Source organism: Brachycentrus maculatus, unplaced genomic scaffold (genome assembly GCF_059751285.1).
Source record: "Brachycentrus maculatus isolate JH-2025_06_01 unplaced genomic scaffold, ASM5975128v1 h1tg000592l, whole genome shotgun sequence".
NCBI classification, from domain to species: Eukaryota; Metazoa; Arthropoda; class Insecta; order Trichoptera; family Brachycentridae; genus Brachycentrus; species Brachycentrus maculatus.
Genome location: NW_028281332.1, coordinates 89,352 through 110,895, shown reverse-complemented (window position 1 = coordinate 110,895; position 21,544 = coordinate 89,352). Strand labels below are relative to the sequence as shown.

General features: G+C 32.9%; 1 protein-coding gene across 1 annotated transcript in view; it reads left to right on the top strand.

Annotated features, from left to right (window-relative positions):
* The first annotated feature begins 204 nt into the window (after positions 1–204).
* Ptpmeg (protein tyrosine phosphatase Meg) overlaps positions 205–21,544 on the top strand; it is a 29,030-nt gene continuing 7,690 nt past the window's right edge. Inside the window, exons 1-8 of the mRNA XM_088273679.1 lie at positions 205–757; positions 4,836–4,964; positions 7,280–7,493; positions 9,406–9,602; positions 17,281–17,433; positions 18,522–18,679; positions 19,256–19,408; positions 20,868–21,201. Coding sequence (XP_088129805.1) covers positions 608–757; positions 4,836–4,964; positions 7,280–7,493; positions 9,406–9,602; positions 17,281–17,433; positions 18,522–18,679; positions 19,256–19,408; positions 20,868–21,201 — 1,488 coding nt within the window. The 5' untranslated portion in view covers positions 205–607. The remainder of the gene's footprint in view (positions 758–4,835; positions 4,965–7,279; positions 7,494–9,405; positions 9,603–17,280; positions 17,434–18,521; positions 18,680–19,255; positions 19,409–20,867; positions 21,202–21,544) is intronic.

Below are 21,544 nucleotides of genomic sequence, written 5' to 3'. Positions count from 1 at the left end.
AAGGACAGTCTTTGTAAATTCATAATTGTATACTTACATTTTATATAGAGACCATTTTTTTCAATATTTTTATATTTCGAGGGTAGGCATGTGAGTTAAGTAAGTACTTAGTAAGGATTTAAATCATAATTGGGGAATATGATATTCTACGCACTGGTAACATTGTACAATAGTTAAATCAATTTATTTCTATTGTTTTGCTTTGTCTATGTTTCCGCTAGTCTGACAGCTTGTTTGTTAATGTTTTGTGTTGGATACAGCTTTTTTTATAATTCGCGTAATGTGCGTTGCGCAAAACATAACTTAATATACCAAGGTTGAATCCGCACATGTGTGTCACTATTTTCTTGATTAATTTCGCTATGTAATACGTGTAACAAACCTGCAACAACACAGCTTCATTAAAAGAAATACAGCTTTTTCACCGGTGTGTTATTTTACAAGTGCAAATAAATATTTTATTTGAAACATATTTATCTTCATTTTTCGACAGTGGTTGCTTCGTGAACTCTGCGATTATTGTTTGATCAAATGTGTGTGTTGTTTTATTGCGGAGGGAAAATTGTGTTTTATTCAGGTAGTTTGTGAAAATGTGTTTTGCTGAAACATGATTGAAAGTGTGTCTCGACGTGCGTTTGGTGCTACCAGTGGCACCTACAACGTTCGTGCTTCAGAACTTACGAGGGATAAGAAAGTAAACACTATTACAGCTTCTGTTGCATTCTTAGACGATTCTCAACACTCGTTTCAAGTTGATGTAAGTACCCACATAATTGTCTTTCGATTTGCTGTCTATACAATGGTGTATTCTGTCAAATTATGTTTGAGAAAAAACGTAGGTAGTATATTTTTGCTACCTACAAATCAATCACGCAAATCAGACTCATGCAGAACCTTAGAGTTTAAAAAAAATATTAGCCTAAGAATCATCAAAAGTTTTTCAAGTCTAATTTTTATATAAATTTATTATTATCTGCAGCATTCATTTTGCGCACATTTTATTAAATGTTTCAAAGGCTTCTTCCTCAGAACTAATTAAGACTCTTACATAATTAGTCACAGTAAAATATATAGTGATTTTATAACAAAGCTAGTTTTTAAGTTGCAATTGATTTTACTTATTAGACTAGTGGGTTAATATGAGTTATTGCTTCAAATAATAATTATAAAATATCAAGTGTATATCAAGTGCAAGACTGCACATTTTCAAATTGTTTTCAATTCAGTATAAATTATTTTTACTTTTCCACCACCATTGAAAAAAAAATGTATTTAATGTAGAATTCATAAAATATGCAAATAAAACCCCAGATGTGGATTTGATTATAATTTTAATAACAAAATCAAATGCAAATGTACAAATAAAACAAGATGTTTTAATATTTTCCCATTTTGATTATACATTTCATCGATTTCAACTAATTGCCTCATTAATTTGACTTGAATAGTATATAAAATTTATTTTTATATTTAACAATTTAATATTAATTTTACTTACTATCATGTAATTTTTTATTCAATTCCCCTTATTAGTAATATATCATTTCAAATATATTGCATATTGTTCTCCCATAGGTGATTTATAAGTCAGTATATCATTAATAATAATTATTTTTTACATATTTATTAGATATTATTTATTTGTAAATTAATACTTGGTAAATAAAGCTAATATTCCAAATGTATAAAAATATTTTCTGATTCTAAATTCAAATAATGTTTAATTATTATTGATCGTAACATAAATTATTATTAAAACCCTTATCCGCACCCCAATGGTGCATAGGGCACTGTGTCTTATAAACGCAGTGTTATCATGATCGTTTTACACATGAAGGAAAGGTGATGAGCCCTCCGCTTCAGGTACCAGTCCAGGGTAATATTGAATAAATACAACAGTGAAAAAATTACTTAAATTTATTTTACCCCCCTTGGGAATCGAACCCGGGACCTCCAGAACGGTAGCCAAAACGTGCTGACCATTACACTACGGAGGCGGACGAAAACATAAATTGATAGGTTTTTTTAGAAAAAAGTATGGAAGTCCCAGTAATTATTTCCAGGGCTTATGTAAGGGATCTCTTTTTATGCTGTGTAATATTCACTAGTTTGCGTAATATACACCTAAGCATACGGGATATCAAGGGCTTAGTCCATTCGTATATGAAAATTTATGAAAACACTTGGACAAAATAAATAAACCAAAAAGAGAGGCTTTTCTTTAGTAAATATTCGATAAAATTATGTCACCCAAATATAAATGTTGAACACACTTTTTCCTATGTTTTGTTTTGTCCGCCTCCGTAGTGTAATGGTCAGCACGCTCGGCTACCGTTTTGGAGATCCCAGGTTTGATTCCCAAGGGGGGGTCAAATAAATTTAAGTAATTTTTTCACTCTGATATTTTTTCAATATTACCCTGGACTGGTACCTGAAGCGGAGGGCTGATCACCTTTCCTTCATGTGTTAACAATCAAGATGACACTGCGTTTATATGATGCAGTGCCCTATGCACCATTTGGGGTGCGGATAAGGGTTTGAATGAATGTTTTTGTATAATTATAATTGTCAAAACCAGCCATTCAGGCTAGGGTTAAACATATTGTAAGAGTTTTGATTTCGCCTGTCAAATGTTATAAACTAGCCGACCCAGTTTTCATTGCTGTAGGTCAATCCTGTTAACTGGAAAATAAAAAGTGAAAGCAGACATAATTAATATAAAAAATCTATGAAACAACAAAGCAATCAACATGCAGCTGTCGTTGATTGCTTTGTTGTTTAATTTAGTATTGCGTGTATTGCTGTTACGTTCAACAGATGGCGCTGCCATTGCAGTAATAAAGAAAAAATAATAACCACTCTTCTGTTAAAAATTTTCATATTAAGATAGATAAAAACACGCACATATTCCAATGCAATGTTGTGTCAAAATTTCAAAGCATTTGTGAATAACTTTTAGAAGATTTAATATATTGAACAAAGTAACATTTACGTTATTATTTAAATAGATTTTAAATCATTTCCTTTACTAAGTGGTCATGTTTAAAAGTGCCTCTTTTAAACGCCTATATAATTTAACTTCAATATAAAATAACGCATCCCCATTTTCAATACCCAGTAAGCATAATAATACAATATGTGGTGGGAAAATAATGTATTACTTTAATTTAATCCCACATGCTGTGCCACCAGACGGCAGGAAGGTCACTTCCTATGACATATGAAGTAGTAAGTGGATATGTGGGAAATAATACCGCAACATATTATGTTTCATATCAGTCTGCTTGTGGCATGTAATTTATTAATAATACTTCTCTATTCCAACCTTCTAATTTTCTTCACAAGAATTTGAGTTTAATAATAATAATAATAATAAAATTGGATAACTTATATAGCGCCATTTTCGTAAAAAAATACCTCAAGGGCGCTTCACGGCTTCACAGTTTGTCCAAATACTAATCTTGGTTTTCTCCATTATTTTTTTTTATTTCTCAGAATAGACGAAGAAGAATATAGAAGTCTGGGTATTTACAGGGCTTATAAACTGTCATAGGCTGGTTAAGTGATCACTTTATACACGTCCAACATTCACCATTATACCCATGATTGACAACCGCACTACTCAAATTTTTTGAACTCCTACATATATCATTGTGATAACCATGTGTAGAGTGGTGAATGTTACATGTATATAAGGTGATCACTTAAACCAGCTAATGACAGGTTGTAAGCCCTGTAAATGTTTAGACTTCTGTATACTTTATCTGTGTTAAGATATCAATAAAAAATCTTAAATAATGGAATTTTATATTTCTGATTACAATTTTAAATAATATTTCGGCATCACCAATTCATAAATCGAATGTTTAAAACTCTGCGTTAGAAATTTTCATAGACTATCATATTTTTTTTATTTAACTGGCAGTACAAAAATTGTGTGTTCATACGTATCTTTTCTATTTAGATATATTTTTGGTCAAATTCACAAAACCTGTTAAAATTTAACCTTGTAATGAAAAGTCCATAAAAATGCATTTAACTGATCCTCACCTCTCGTATTTATAATCATAATTTTCCTTTCCGAATTTCCACTGTTCAGTGCCCATTTACTTAAAAATAACAATACAAATGCCACCCAATTAATTTTATTTAACGTAACTTCTATCAATAAGTGAAAAATTTTAATACTAAAATTTCAGCATTATCTTTATGCTGTTTTGTTAGATATGTTCCATTTGATATTGGCTTTTGTTAATTTGCCATTTATTTACTTTTTTAAAATTTCTTTACAATGCCATATTAAAAAAATCTGTACGAAAAATTGTTCAAATTGAATAAAAATAACAGGTTACAATCACAGGCTTTTGACTGTAAAACTGGCATCACGGGTTTAATTCCTGCCAATTGCGTAAATAAATTCAAGAAAGATTTTGTTCAATTGATCTGGGTATTTGTGATGTATTTTTCGCATTTACCTTTCCTAACCTTACTATCCTACCTGCAGTAAGCCTCTAAAAGTATAGGCTTTGTGGGTTATTCCTTGATAAAAAAATACATTTCATTAAAGGGATATTTTTTTCACTTTAAAAATTTGTTATTTTAAAAATGAATTGTTTACATCATTAAGAATAGACCCATTAGCAAATATTCTACGTTTTTATTAACTTTTATCTTATCTCTGTATTATACCTATATAATCTTACATTTTCTGAATAACCTTTTAATCTGAAAATGTCTCAACTCGATATTGAGGTTTGTTTAACTTGTTAAATCAACATACATTTTTACATAATTTACTTAGATATTTAAGGTATTTTTTTCTTCCTTTTTTGCAGAAAAAAGCCAAGGGCATTGAGCTGCTGGAACAAGTGTTTCAGTACTTGGAACTTTCGGAGAAAGAATTCTTTGGTTTGCAGTTTACGGAGAATGGTTCAACACCAACGCCCACTAACTCTCCCATCACGGTAAGAACATAACCACCATTTTATTAGGAAAAATAATCATTCAGTTTATCATTAATCAATAGTTGTAGAAAATACTTTAATGAAGATATTATTTTTAACATAAGACCTGTGTTATTACTAGTGTACCTATTCCCTTACTCTCTCTTTTTAGGCCAGTTCCTAATTTAGTTTTATTAATTTTATTTTATTTATATAATTTAATCTTAACATATAAAACATTGGTACATATATTCAATACTGCAAATTTCGGGAACTACATGCCTAATTGATTCCAAATTTTGGATACATGTTTGTTCTGGGTGTAAGCGGGTTTCTGTAAATTTTGGACCTGGTAGGTGGTGCTGTAATTGAGATATTGTTCTTCTTCATGAGCTCTTTGTCCTCCACTGCTGGACATAGGCCTCTTCCACATCTTTCCATTTCCTTCGGTCGGTTACTGCTTGCAGCCAGTTTCTACCCTCCACAGCGACTATGTCGTCGGACCATCTCGTTTGCATCTCGTCTTCCGACGCTTCTTTTGTTGATATTAAAAAAAAAAAATATTTCTCTGGAACTAATGTACCAAATGACACCAAATTTTAGTAATATGTTAGTTTGGCCCTAATACAATAATTTACAGGGTATTTATTACCAAAAGCCAGCCTGTGCGGGAAAATGTCCGCCGGGTCAGCTAGTAATCTAATAATTTAAGGTCTAGTTGAGTCAGCATTCAGACAAGTTGAGAATCGCAAATACAGATTTTTAATAACTTATGAATTTGCCTCATAAATTATTTTACCATGCTTTCTTCACTTGTTCATTCTACATGTCCGAAATATCTCAATACACCTTTCTTGAAGAAAAATTATCATACTTATTTATATTAGTTATTTTATTTGTGTAAGTCCAGTACGTATTATTGAACAAGTATTTGGACACACTCAAAATATTGTGAATTTTACTAAATTAATCAGAATCGGTAGCTGAGTCATCGATAGTAATTATCATTAAAAAGAAATTGTTGTTACTTCCACTTTTAACCATGTTACGCCTAAAATTTACATATTTAGGCTGTATTTTCTAATGTTTCATAGCTAGTTTCCTTTCTGACTAACAATAATTCTTAGTATTTTGTAGTTTAATAGTTGAACATGCAAACACATTGGTACGCCCACATGGTTTTTTCCTCTGACTCATAGTATGTAGATAGAGAAGATTGCCTAACACCAAGTTCCATGGTAAATCTAATTAATTTATCTATGTGTGAGTATGTGCCGACCTGAATTTATGGGTTTTTCTATACAATTAAGTTGTCTTGTTAGTTTAATTATTGTGTGTTTATTATAATAGTCTCTGCCTTAATTACCTATTAGACTTCATGAAGTTTGATTCAAATTCCTAAAATCGTAAAATTGTTTTTGCAAAAATCATATTCATTCTAATAAATGTTTTCAATGACGAATATTTATTTATTTGGATTCATTTGTCCAAACATCACATAACACATTCGTTATATCAAATGGTTATTGGTTTTATTCACATGAGATACATGTAACCGTTTTCTCGCATATCTTGTTTTTTTTTCCTTATCTCACTCTCATCCGCACTCAATGGTGCATATATCACTGGACCGCATCGACGTAGTGTTATCTTAAACGTTATAATTTGTGAGGGGAAGGTAATCAGTCTTGCGCTTCAGGTGGTACCAGTCCAGGATGGTATTAATTTAATATCTAAGTAAAAAAATATTTGTATTTATTTTGCCCCCCCTGAAATCGAACCTAGGACCTAAAAAGAAAACCAAGCACTAACCACTTCACTATGGAATGGGAAAACAGTATTATTTACAATTCACGAGAAAAAATAATGACAATATGAATTGTGTCCTTTTTATACAATTTTGTTTTTTGTTTTGCGAAATATTTTTTTTTAAATGAGGTGTACAAATAAAAATTGCATAAATTTGTTGCAGAATTTCAAAATGAAAATCATCCTACGTTTTTGATTTTTTACCTCACCTGTTTTGAGTTCAAATCTTAATTGACTTATTACTATTGTGCTGTTAAAAAAACATTTTATCTAATTTTTTTCTTGACATAATTGTATCATGTTGATGATTATTTATTAATATTTGCTGCACTGATTGTTTATAAATATTTAGCCATTAAAGCCCTATTCCTTTAATAATGGCTATCCCAATTAGTTAGTATTTCAATGTATTTTGCATCGTAAATCGCATCAAGTATCTCAAAATATTAAGGTATTTTTTTCTATATGCACAACAGCCATTTTTCGAATCTCTGTTCCCTCAACATTTTCCGTTTGTATTTGTTCAGCGATGGTTGGATGGGCAGAAGCGAGTGCGTCACCAGGCGGGCACCTGCCCGAGCCTCTGGTTCGGGGTCCGCTTCTGGCCTGAGGAACCCTCGCGGATGGAGTCGCCGGCCGCGCGGCGCCTGCTCTGCCTACAGCTGCGGAGACTCCTGAGGGACGGGAGACTGCAGGCGCCGAGACCAACCAGACTGCTGCTCGCCTCCTACCAGGCTCAAGGTAACAAGAAACATTCTAATCGTCAAGTTCTGTCTGCCAGCCTCTGTAGTGTAGCGGGTGACATGTTCGGCTACTACACAAGTGCTCCTGGTCTAGTTCGTAGTGGAATCACCATTAATACTGTCATATAAGGATATATCGCTCACTCCTTTCAACATCGTCACATATCAAATATCGACAATTTTCAGTTGTGCTCATTTTCGGGATGCCGAGAAAAAGTTCTATATCTCAGCAAAAGCAGCATATTTTCAACTTAATATTAATCGCTACAGAGCAGAAAGTGTTGTTTTTGCATTTTGAAGAAAGAGTATTATTTGAGATTTTTTTAAATATACTAAATACTTTTCAAATGGAGAAAAAACATTCTGGTTTTACCTAAAAAGATCTGTTGCACAGTAAAAAGTTCAATAAGTGGCTTGATATTTATTTTTAATACATTTTATTTTATTTTTAAACATTAAAAACGGTCTCCTGAAAAATCAAGTTTTTTGATATATGACATCGTTGAAAGGAGTGAGCGATATACTAAGTATTTGAAAGAGAAAAAGTGTATATAATATGATAATTCAATTATTAATTAGTATGATAATAATATAGGATATAAATTATATCTCAATTTTAATTTGTACCAGAAGATGAAAACAATTGTAGTTTTCGAAACTAGTCGTAAATAAAAATAAAACTTGATAAAGTGGATTATTCAAGTGTTTAATTTTAATAAAATAATATAGGATGTTATTTTTGTGTGTTTTTGTATTCTACTATAATAGCAGTATGTAAAAACCCAAAAAATAATATAAACATCATTGCTTTGTACCATTATCCCTCTCCCAAACATCTAGTATATGCTCTTACATAGGGAGTAGCTAGTCCGCCTAGTGTTTCTTCTCAGCACTTTGGGTTTGGAGGCGGGTCCGGAAGGATTTGGGCTTGGTTCAATGGCCTACTATCGGGGTTTAATCACCTATAAGGGTTACTAACACTCCTGTCATTGTCAGCTTGTGTAAAAGAACATGATAGTGGATTATTTGCTACATGCCCTAACGGTGATAAGGACTTTGAAAGCATTGATTGTTTAAAGAGAATAGAAGCAATGACTAGGGCACTTGAGGTTGTATACCTGTACTCGTACAAGCTTATGTATGTTATTTGTTGTTTCGGCATTCACTTTATGGTAAACATGATTAAATTATAAATAAAACACTTGTTTTTTACCACTTGAGTATTATATTATTACGACTAGTTTTGGAAGCTACAGATGCTTCCATCTATGGGTTAAATAATAAAAAATGCTAATATTCAAACCATATAATACTCAAGTGGTAAAATACAATTGTTTTATTTATAATTCAAGCTTATATACATTGGATACAGAAGGATTCCCGCAAGGAAGAGTAGCTGTCAGCAAACACCATTAATGATTATTTGAACCAGTAATATATACATGCATGGCAATGTTGTAGCGCCAGCCTTTGAGGCAAACACCATTTAAGATTCAGTATATATTATTTTTTGACATCACATGACACACTTATGTTTCGAAATTGAACCTATAATTGGAGATTATCCAGATTTGTGAACAAGTATTTGGACACACTCAAAATAAACTAAAACCAACTAACCATCACGCTGCTTCCCCGCAGGGGTAGGCAGAGATAATAGAACGCCACACCACTCTGTCCTTGCAAACATTCTTCGCCTCTTCCACGTTCATGCATCTCCTCATACATACCCGCCGATTGTATTAACTCCTAACATGACCACTTTCAAGTACTTAATTTTTTTTCTTTCCTTTTCGTTTCCTTTTTCCAATTACATTCGCCTCATAAATTTGTTTTACCGTTCTTTCCTCACTCATTCATTCACACTCAAAATGTTGTATTCAATATATATACACATGGTAATATTGTAGCGGATCTGGGGGACTGGACCGCCGGCGGGGAGGCGTTCAACCCTTCCGAGTGCGGCGTGGAGGGCGCGGAAGACCAGCGTCGGGTGCGCGAGCTGCACCGCTTGCACCGCGGCCAGTCGCGCGCCACCGCGGACCTGCACTACCTCGAGCACGCCAGGAGACTAGACGGGTACGGGATCGATGCCCATCCCGCCAAGGTAACCAAACATTCCTCTCATTTAGTACGGCAATCTGACAACCTTGGATTATGTTGCACTTTTTGGACTATTTTGGAAAAACATAAAAATTTGCGTATCAATCTTTTTTTTTCTATATTGATCCATAAAATTTTTACATCCTTTAAGAATATAATAATAATAATAATAATAAAACCCTTATCCGCACCCAAATGGTGCATAGGGCACTGCTTCATATGAACGCAGTGTTATCTTGATCATTTACACGTGGAGGAATGGCGATCAGCCCTCCGCTTCAGGTATCAGTCCAGGGTAATATTGAATAAATATTACGGTGAAAAAAGCACTTATATTTATTTGACCCCCCCTGGGAATCGAACCCGGGACCTCCAGAACAGTAGCCGAGCGTGCTGACCATTACACTACGGAGGCGGACAATTAAATATATAGGAGTAGAATTTATTAAATTTAATATATGACACTTCATAAAAGTATATTTGCTCTACAGATGGAAAAGTGGAGTTAAAAAAAATTATTGACTTCAGTAAAAATGTGTAAATATTGAATATTGTGCTTAATCAATATAATTTTATGTATTGTAATTTAGTATGAAATGTAATAATTACATACATGTTTGCTTAAGTCTAATAGTTAAGTTCTTTTTTACTGTTTAACACCACTATTTATTTAAATCTTTTTCAAGCACCGTATATAACCACGTAAAAGGCTAATTTAAAATGGATAGATCTTGCCATAAAATGACTGCCGAATCAATTAATGAAGCAATCAAAATTATCTCTCATATGAAGTTTGTGTTTTTCGACATGTAATTTATACATAATATATAATTTTAAATAAGATAACAAACCAAATTTTGTACATTCCAGTCGAATAAATAATTTTTAATTTTTTGCAGTTTATCATTTGTATAATGTGTAATATTTTGTCGATTTATTGACTTTATCGGTTTTAGGTAGAATGTTGGTCGGTTATGTCATTACTATTGGCTACCGGCTGATTGTGCATTTTAATAACGTCATAATGAATGAATAGAAAAATCAATTTATATTTATGATATTCTCAGGTTTTTTTCCTATAGTACGTAAATAACATAGTCAGATGAGAAAATTTTATGTGCTCATAAATTAAAAATTATTTTTCAATGTTAATAAATGCACTTATGTGCATGTCATGGAATACATTGTTTCCAATGCTAGATCATCTTTTTATAATTAAATCTTTGAATAGGGTATTCTTAGAATTTTACTACCGTAATCTATAAAACTTGCAATATGACACTTGTTATTATGTATATATATTTGTGATAGTGATTCTATATATTTATAGTGAATGTACATAGAACTACACAATCCATAACACATCAAACAAAACTTAACACATACCATACCTCTTTTGGTCCACAAAACTGTAATTAAGTTATACAACCTACTTCCATTATCCATAAAGTCATTAAAAAAATTACTTAAATATAAAAAAGCTATTCATAAATGGATATTGTAAATGGGTAGTTCTGAAATAGATCGCATCATTCAACCATGTTGTATTTGATTGCATGTTGTAAACACTTTTCTTTCATTATAATTATATAATTTTCGTCCGCCTCTATTGTGTAATGACTAGCATGTTTAGCTACCGTGCTGGAGGTCTCGGGTTCGGTTCCCAGGGGAGGGGTGAAAATAAATATTGGTGATTTTACACTATAATATTTATTTGATATTACCCTTCACTGGTCCCTGAAGCGCAGGAATGATCACCTTGCCTTTATTTAAGTGACGATCAAGATAACACTGCATCAATACGATTTAGTGCCATATTGATGCCATAAATACTATGCATTGCCGTATTGACGCCATCAGTACGATGCAGTGACCTATGTACCATTGGGTACAGAATGGGTTAGAAGAAGAAGAAGAATTTTGGAGATAAATATTGTAAAATGTGCCCTCGGCACTTAATCGGCGAGACACATTAGCAAATAAATATTACAATACGCTGAGAAGGTTGAATACTACGTATTTCTGAAGATGTGTTTTTAAACCATCAAATGGACGTGTAACCAATGGCATTGAAACTGTCCTCTCTCGTTTCTGGTCACTCACTTTGTAAATTACAATAGATTAATTTATAATCAAGTTTTTGACATTGAGTCGAGGTTAATCTAAAAGAGGTCGTTAACTTTTATTGTCAATCAATTCAAACTTGCGAGACTAAGGTATAGCCTCAAATTATACTCGTAAAATGTGTAGCTCTCATTAATATGTATGAGTTTGCCTGAAACGATTCATTCTTCGATTAACATAATTGAATCTTCAGAAATGATATTGCCCGTGTTTTTTAGATTGTAAAATTCAAAATGATAATAATCTTTTCTGACCTTTATCCACGCCCAATGGTGCATAAGGCATCACATGGGATGCAGAGATTAGACTTGCGATCCAGATTCTCTGATGTAAGAGTGAAATATATTTATACGCGATTGGGTGTTTGAAAATTAGAATGAAATATATTTATAAGTGATTTAGAAAATGATGCGGACCATGTCGAAACACGTGGCACAATAGATGTTAATAAATATTAGTATTTACTAAGTAAATTTTAAATTAAAATAATGAAATATATATGTTACGGTGCAGATGTTATAAGGTAAAAGATGAAAAATCAATTAAAGAAAAATTGTAGAGAGAAAGAGAAAAGTAGCAAAATCTGTGGCACTAAAGGTTGCATACCCGTATTCGTAGAAGCATCCGCTTTAATACCATAAATATAATAAAATATGGATAAATATACATGTATATCCATTCTTTCCTCAAAGGACTTGTTCATATTAACAGAACACAATTTACACAAGTCAATATGAATATGCGACCCTGAGTGCCCCAGGCTAGACACTGCTATTCTCCTTTTCCTTGAGCTCCTTCGCACGTGTCATTTTTATTTATTCAATAATCAAATTAACACCGGGTCAATACGACGTGGTGCCCTATACTATACACCACTTGGGTGCGGATAGGGTCCAGAAGAAGAATATCAAGCATAATTAAAATGACGCTACTATAGTCACAGAATTCAACTTATTCATTGGAATTGAACCATTTGTGCTCATAATTATTTAATCCATATCTTGATTGGGGTCCACAAACATGTGTCATGAATGAATCATTATACTTCATGCCTTATCAAACACGCTGAATTCTCAATATCGGATATTTTAATCCTGGATTAATTACTCCCGGATATACCTTTATGAACATATTGTGATATGTTTATTTCAATAATTCAGATGTTTTTACAAGATTTCCCTTCTTAGGTATTAAAAAAAAAAAACCTTTTGTAACCAAAAAGACTATTAGGTCGTCATATAGTCGGGCATCATAGCTGTTGAATTATTGATAAAAATATAAAAAGACTAATTTAATACAAACTCAAGATGTCTAAATCTCGAAATATGAACACCACTATGACCTGAAAGTAGGTACTTTTGTTGATCTAGAAATTCACTACGAAATAATCTGCACAACAAAGTTATTGATGATAATCTATATAAATACAAATAAATGCTAGTTTGTTCAAAATCTTAATGTTCCTTGAACTATCCACCGATTGCTTGTACGGGCATGTTTTAATGTATCCATATATAATAAATAATAAAAAAATGTCAATGCTCATTTCACCAAAATTTTAAATATTACAGCTTTGGATTCAAATATGCGCATGTTTTACCGGCTTGCTTTTTCCAAAATAGGTATTTACCAAAAATGGCAGCGCCATCTATTGAACGTAATAGCAACACATGCAGTACTAAACATTGCTCATGGCGAAAAGCATGCTCCTTGACAGCTGCTGTCACTTAGCATTTTCAATTTTTTTATTGCATTGTTTCATAGATTTTCATATTTTCTAAGCTTCATAAATATTGTGAAAAAAAATGTAGTAAAAATATGCGTTTTCTATTTACTTTCTTTTCCATTTAATCAGATTGAGCCGCAGCAATGCGTGGCCGGGTACGGCTAGTATAAAAATATGAACGAAAAATACCATGAAAAAATTATGAGTTTTATTATTATTACGCAATGTCAACTAAGTTGGAGGATTGTGATAAAATATTGGTAGACTTGTACGTCATGTCCACTTCCTCTGTTTTGCGATGCTAATATCGCCGTGACGGAGACACTTCCTACGGAACAGGGCCGACTGGTGCCCGTCTCGCATGCTAATGAGATGATTATGGCGACATTACTCACCGCACGCGTGACACCCCTCGCATTCAAATCATCACGCTCGGGCTTTCCTACTACTCTCAAGGCTATCATTGGGAAATTAAGAATATTAAATTATCCATAATGCACAGTGACCTCTCGATGAATCACATTTTAGGAACTTATCTTTTTGGGGGACGTCCATTTTTAATATTATGGTCAATGAGAAATATATTCTCAATATTATTAATATTTAAAGCATTCACTTTGTGGTTAGTCATTTTTACTTATTTATTTTTTTACAAGAATGTTAATAATATTAGTATATAACCACTCACAGAGATTTTTATGTCTACCGGTTTTATGAAACCGGTAGACATAAAAATCTATTTAGTAGAAAAAAAATTATATTGGTAAATGGGGTGATTTTGGAACAGGTAGATGATTTAGTATATTTGGGTAGTATGTTTTCTAGGGATGGAAATATTGATAAAAGACATAGAAAGGAGGGTGAATGCTGGTAACAGAGTGAATGATGCACTAAAATCAGTTTTAGCAAATAAAAATCCATCGGCGAAAGCTATACTGGCAGTACACAACAAAGTTCTGGTTCCAACCCTTACGTATGGAAGCGAAGCATGGAGTGGGCAAAAGAAGGATGAAAACAGACTGAATGCAGTCGAAATGCAATCTCTCAGACGAATGTGTGTCAAAACGATGTTTGATAGATGTTCGAATGATGAAATAAAGAAGGAATGCAAGGCTGAGATAAGCATTATTGATAAAATTAAGAAAGGTGTGTTGAGATGGTTTGGACATGTGGAACGTATGAGTGAGGAAAAAACGGTCAAACAAATAAATGAGGCGAATGTAGTTGGAAAAAGAAGCAGAGGAAGACCGAGGAAAAATTGGCACAATCAGGTATGTCAAATACTTGAAAGCGGCCGGGTCAGGAGTCGTAATAATCGTCGGGTATGTATGAGGAGATGCATTAATGTAGAAGAGGCGAAGAATGTTTGCAAAGACAGAGTGATTAGCGTTCGATTATCTCTGCCTACTCCTGCGAAGAAGCGGCGTGGTGGTTACTTAGTTAGTTGGAAATATTTTTAACCACTCAATGTTCAAGTTTTATTTGATATAAATTGAACTAAAATATCAGTTATTTTATTTTCTAGAGTTTTCATAATTTAAAAGTTGTCCAGTTCAAAAAATAAAGAACTAATAAAAATATTTTAAAAAACTTATTAAAAAAAATTCAAACAATTTCTAGTTCCAAATGTAATTAAATGGAAATGAAGCATGTAGTTGACAAAAGATGAAAGATGTTGTGGAAGTAATCTGAATGCAGTCGAAATGCAATCTCTCAGACCAAAGTGCGGCAAAACGATGTATGATAGATGTTCGAATGGTGATATAATAAATGAATTTGAGGCTAAGATAAGCATTATCTATTAAATTAAGAAGAGTGTGTTTTGAGATGGTGTGGGCATGTGAATCGAATGAGTGAAGAACAGTAAAACAAATTCATGTGGCAAATGTAGTTGGTAATAGAAGTAGAGGAAGACTGCGGAAAACATGTCATGATCAACTGCTTCAAATATTTGGGTGTGATCAGGTGAGGACTTGGAATAATTGGTGGGGATGAGGAGATATATGAATGTGGAAGAGGCTAAGTGTTGTAAAGACAGATTGGTGTGGCGTTCCATTCTATCTCCCTACTCTTGCGGAGAAGTGGCATGATGGTTAGTTAATTATGTTTAAATATGCGCATCGTATCTATTAAATGACATTGAAGGTTAATTTTATTTTTAAATCCTGACATTCATTCGCTATTGGCTGTTATTAACACATCGTTAGTATTTTCATTACGGTGTGTTAATTTATTCTCAGTGTGTGTATGTCAATCTGTTAATATTATTATGATGTTAATGCGTTTTATCAATCACAATTATCAATCATAGCCAAGAGCTATTGTTTTAGTTTTATGTGCATAAAATAATACTTATAAACCACATATTAATTCAGATGATTTCACGTTTTATTAATATTATGCATACAAAGAAACGCAAGAAACTATGAACCATTACCCGGAATGTAATTTCATCCAGCAAATCAATTTGTTATTTCTCTTAACCCTTTGCCCGATTTACCCGTACTGTATATTGGCCAAAAAAACAGGCCTTTGATAACTCAAACTGATTTTACCTTTTTTATGAGGTAGTTGGATGTATTCCCGCATGTGTATGGCCTGTAGTGGACCCAATGTCAATATTATTTCAAATATCATATATTCAAAATAATAATAAAAAACTACCCTTTCTCCAAATGAAATCTTCATTTAAACTCAATGGTCAAAGGGTTAATAATTTCTATGTTATGTTTTTAAATATAAACAGTCGAACTCGGTTATAACGAGATGAAGGGACCGACTGAATTTGCTTGTTATAACCGTTCCTCGTTGTCGCAATTGAAACAAAATTCATACAATTCACACATTACACACATGTCATAATTTTCTGTCAATCCAGTTTTCTTATAAAAAATGGAAAATCCTGTGCTGCTTGAGTACAAAACCATTGTAACAGTTTCATTAAAATTCGTACGATCAAATTTTCTTTTTTTTTGAGTCCGTGGTGTTTTTTTTTTAAATGCAGATAAAAATACAACATTGACACTGAGAATTATGAAAACTTTTTACACACTTTCGCTTCTTATTCACTTAACATTTTTCGCGCCATGTTCTATTTCCCGAATAATTTCTGTTTTTCACAAATTGAGAGAATTGATTTTATTGCTTAAGGTCGAAAAAGTTTTTAAAGATTCAAATACTTACAACATTAAAAAAAAGGCAATCTCTTTTTGCTCGCTATAGCCGAGAAGTTGCTCGTTATAACCATGAATAAATGTATGGAGAAAACCAGAAACCAAAATTTCAACTAATATTTCCTCGTTATATCTGAGATCTCGCTATAACTGTGCTCGTAATAACCGAGTTCGACTATATATATATATATTTTTTTTTTCATTGTATGTATGTTAAATAATGTATATACCATATGAACCTTAGAGGCCGGCATATATCACCTTAAGGTTTAAAATAAAGATAATGGATGATTATTAATTTATAAATAAATATCTTACGTTTTGTTATATTGAAGCATTTAAGAATAAATTGTGTGGCATTTTATTTATTGAAAAAATTATCATTAATTTTATGTTTTTAGATCTACCTTTTTTATTATTATCCATTAGCTGTATGTTGACACATATTACTGTGACTCAGTCTGGTTAAATGGATATAAATGAATTTATAAATCACACAATTCTAATACATTCTACATTAAGCAAATTTTGTTTAAAAAAATCTATGAAACAACAATGCAGTTAAAAATATTAAATAGTGCTTACGAATTATCCAAAATTAATTACTATGAATAAATAAAACAAAAGCATCAATTTACCTGTTTTTTTTCTTGTTCCAGGATTCTAATGGCAAGGATATTGCAATTGGAGTTACTTCTCAGGGACTTGTGGTTTTCCAAAATACGCTGCGAGTCAATACATTTTCTTGGGCAAAAATAGTCAAAATATCCTTCAAAAGAAAGCAGTTCTTCATTCAACTGAAGAGAGAGGCGGTAAGAACAAATTCCATTTATTAGTGGACTTAAAACATGTCTTCCTCATTCACAAAAGTAATTGACTCAGTATAAAAATTATGTATCACTTAAGTACAGGTGCTTTACGAAAAAATATATATGTAAAAATTACAAAAAACAGTGATAATAATATTTACCAGTCAAGTGTTTTTTGCAAAACACAAGCTTTTATTCTTTAATCTAATTTCAAATATTATTTAAGTTCAGTAAAAATTATTATTAAGCATGGCAGCATTTTGCAAATTGTCTATGGTAATGCATTCTTTTGAAAATTCTTCCAATTATTTAATGAATTATAAATAAGCAAGTACTTTTATTTTGTTTTAAAAAAACAATATTTATTTTAACAGGTGGCAACTTATTTTTTATTGGAACAATTTGAATTTTCGGGAAAAGAAAACAATTGAAATCAGTTTTCTCAGACATCTTGACTAGTTTGTTCTCATTTATTTTCTATTACAAATTTATAGTTTAAAGTTACATATCGCTCACTGCTTTCAACAATGTCATATATCAAAAATCGTCAATTTTCAGTTGTGCATGTTTTCGGGATGCCCAGAAAATGTACCATATCCCAGCAAAAGCGGCATATTTTTAACTTAATATTTACCCGCTACAGGGCAGAAAGTACTGTTTTTGCATTTTGAAGAAAAGGTATTGTGTAATTTTTTTTTTAAATATACAAAATATTTTTTAAATGGAGAAAAAACCTTCAGGGTTACCTAAAGAGATCTGTAGCACAGTAAAAAGTTCAATAAGTGGCTTGATATTTTTTTTAGTACATTGTATTTTATTTTTAAATTTTAAAAACGTTCTCCTGAAAAATCAGGTTTTTTGATTTTTGACGTTTTTGAAAGGAGTGAGCAATATGTATAAATAATTTAAAATGGAGATGCTGAAGGGTGTTGTAGTGTACCATATTATCTTTACCTTGAGTTTTTATTTAAATAATATTTTTAAATTTCTGAATTTGGCATTAAGTTGAGAAACCAATTTTGTTGATGTTATGAGTTGAAGCGTTTTGTGCAGAAAATGATGTGTATATATTGTATGTGACTTTATTACAGTCGGAGAGCTATGACACAGTTGTAGGGTTCAACACTGGAGGTCCAAGAGCTGCTAAGTCTCTGTGGAGGAGTTGTGTGGAGCAGCATGGATTCCATCGTCTGCAGAGAACACCTTCCCTCACACGGCATTCCACTCCGCTCACCAGGTTCTTTATCAGGTACTCTCAACAAAAGAATAATAACATTCATAACATTTTGAGTGTGTCAAAAATCTGGGTTTCCCCACTGAGGAGTTATTTTTATATTTTTGACATCTTAACATAGATGAAGAAGATTTATTCTTCATCAGAACAATATGTAATTTTAGGTATTAAAATAACTAGTGAAATTATTAGGTGCATAAAAATTTCATAAATACGGTTAGGATCTTGCATACATCCAAATAAAAAGATCTCTGCTAAATAAAAGCTATCCCAATCCAACCACAGATGACTCTTGTAGACTCACACATACAGTGTCATGAGATTAATGATATTGGAGTATGTGGTTGTCAGTCATTGATAGAATGGTGAACGTTGCATGTGTGTAAAGTGATTACTTTACCTGCCAATGACAGATCATAAGCCCTGTAAATACCCCTACTTTCATATTCTTCATCTATGTTGTGATGTTAAAAATGAACAATTTAAGCTGTTCTAGCTGTAAGGTCCTGTGTTTTATACCCATGTAAGATAATGCAGAGAAAATGTGGGACATGCTGATTTTAAATGTTGTAACAATTGTTTTCATTTCAGATCTCCACGTCGGCGCGACACAGAGGACAGCAAGCCGGTCAGCGGGGGCAACGGGGGAGTAGCCTTTGGAAGGGGGGGGCTTGCCCGCGTGCAGGAGAGTCAGGCGGCCCCGGCGCCCCGTCCTGCGTGGGGTACCCAACGGACCAGTGATGAGTAGGAACATTTTTACTATTTAATCTACATTCTTGGCAAATTTAAAGAAAAAAAAAATGCTTATTATCTGTCATGGAAAAAAACAAGTTTATATAAGTAATGCACTATTTGTTGATTCTAAATAGTTCAATTATTTATTTTTAATTGCATTTTTATACGTAAAAAATTAGCTATAAATATCTATGTCAATTTTTCAATAGAAAAACTATTCTAACTTTTTTCGAATTGATTTTCATCGGTACTTTATAAATGTTGTATGTTAATTTTTATTTTATCCTCTTATTGAATAAAGGCTTAAATTATTTTAATTTTTAAACGGATAAGCATTTGCCAATACCGCTACATTTGTTTAAATGTGAAAAGTATAATGCTATATCGCTCACTCCTTTCAAGAACGTCATAAATCAAAAAACTTGATTTTTCAGGAGAACGTTTTTAAAGTTCAAACATAAAATATAATGTATTAAAAATAAATATCAAGCCACTTATTCAACTTTTTACTATGCAACAGATCTTTTTAGGTAAAACCTGAATATTTTTTCACCATTTGAAAAATATTTAGTATATTAAAAAAATAATTAAACAATACCTTTTCTTCAAAATGCAAAAATAACACTTTCTGCCCTTTAGCGGGTAAATATTAAGTTAAAAATATGTCGCTTTTGCTGGGATATAGTTCATTTTCTAAGCATTATGAAAACATGCACAACTTAAAATTGACAATTTTTGATTTATGACGTTCTTGAAAGGAGTGAGCGATATGAAAATCAAAAAAGTCAATCAAATATCCATAAATATAAATAAAGTTTCAATATAGTCAATATAAGAATAATGTCATAGTTTTGAGTTTAAAACCAGCAATTTCTTTCTGTGATCTTCAATAGTTTTTTTTTTTGGAGGTTATTTTCTACACAAGCCTTCAAATACAAACACTTGGGCCTCGTATAACACGGTTTCATATAACACGGATGTATAATTGTGGCATATTTTTTGTATACACATGTATTGTACGCGCTTTTTATAACACGGTTTTAGAAAAATAAATAACTAACTAACTAACCATCACGCCGCTTCTCCGCAGGGGTAGGCAGAGAGAATAGAACGTCACACCACTCTGTCCTTGCAAACATTTTTCGCGTCCTCCACGTTCATGTATTTCCTCATACATACCCGCCGATTGTTTGGACTCCTAACCTGACACTTTCAAGTATTTGGCATACTTGATAAATAAATAAATTAAATAATTTATTTGTTTTTAAAAAAATAAAGTAAATTTTCATATAAACTATCTTAAATTTTTTTGGAACGCAAATCCTAATTTTTCATGAACTTCAAATCTTGTATAACACGGGTTTTTGTGGAACCATATAACCGTGTTATACGAGGCCCGAGTGTATAATGAAATATTTCTTTATAATTCAGTCCAATGTCTATTTACATATTCACACTATGCTTACAGCGAAGGTGGGTTCCTGGAGCGCGCCCTCCGCGTCCCGCTCGGGTACGCGGACGCCAGCGACGACGAGGACGAGCCAGACATCATCAGCCTCCCGTCCCCGGCGCGCCCCCCGCCGCTGCCTCCCGCCGCGCTGTCCCCGCCCGCGCCGCCCGCCCCACCCTCGCCGCCCGCCTCCCCGGCACCCGGCGCCACGGTCACGGTGACGCTGGCCCCCGACGCGGCGGGCCGCTACGGGTTCAACGTGCGCGGCGGCGCCGACCTCGACGCTCCCGTCGTCGTGTCGCGCGTGATCGCCGCGCCACACACCCAACCGCACCTGCAGGAGGGAGACCAGGTATTTATTAATCACACTTATATCTTCCAGCATGATATACCTAACATAACGATTCGTGACTTATAGGTTAACCTAACCTAACGATACAAATCTAAAGATACAAATTCTTCTATTATTAACCTAACCTAACCTAACGATACAAATTGTGGGTTGTGGTCCCGTGTTTAGTGTCGCCGACTCCGAAGTCAAAGTTTCTCGGTTCGAACCCCAATTTCGTACCACAATTTGATACCTATTTTAATAATGAGCCGCTTAGGCTCACAGAAATAGTACAAAATTGAAATATTTGTGTAAATAATAAAAACACAAATATTTCTCTTTAATTTAATTTTAAAATTCTTCC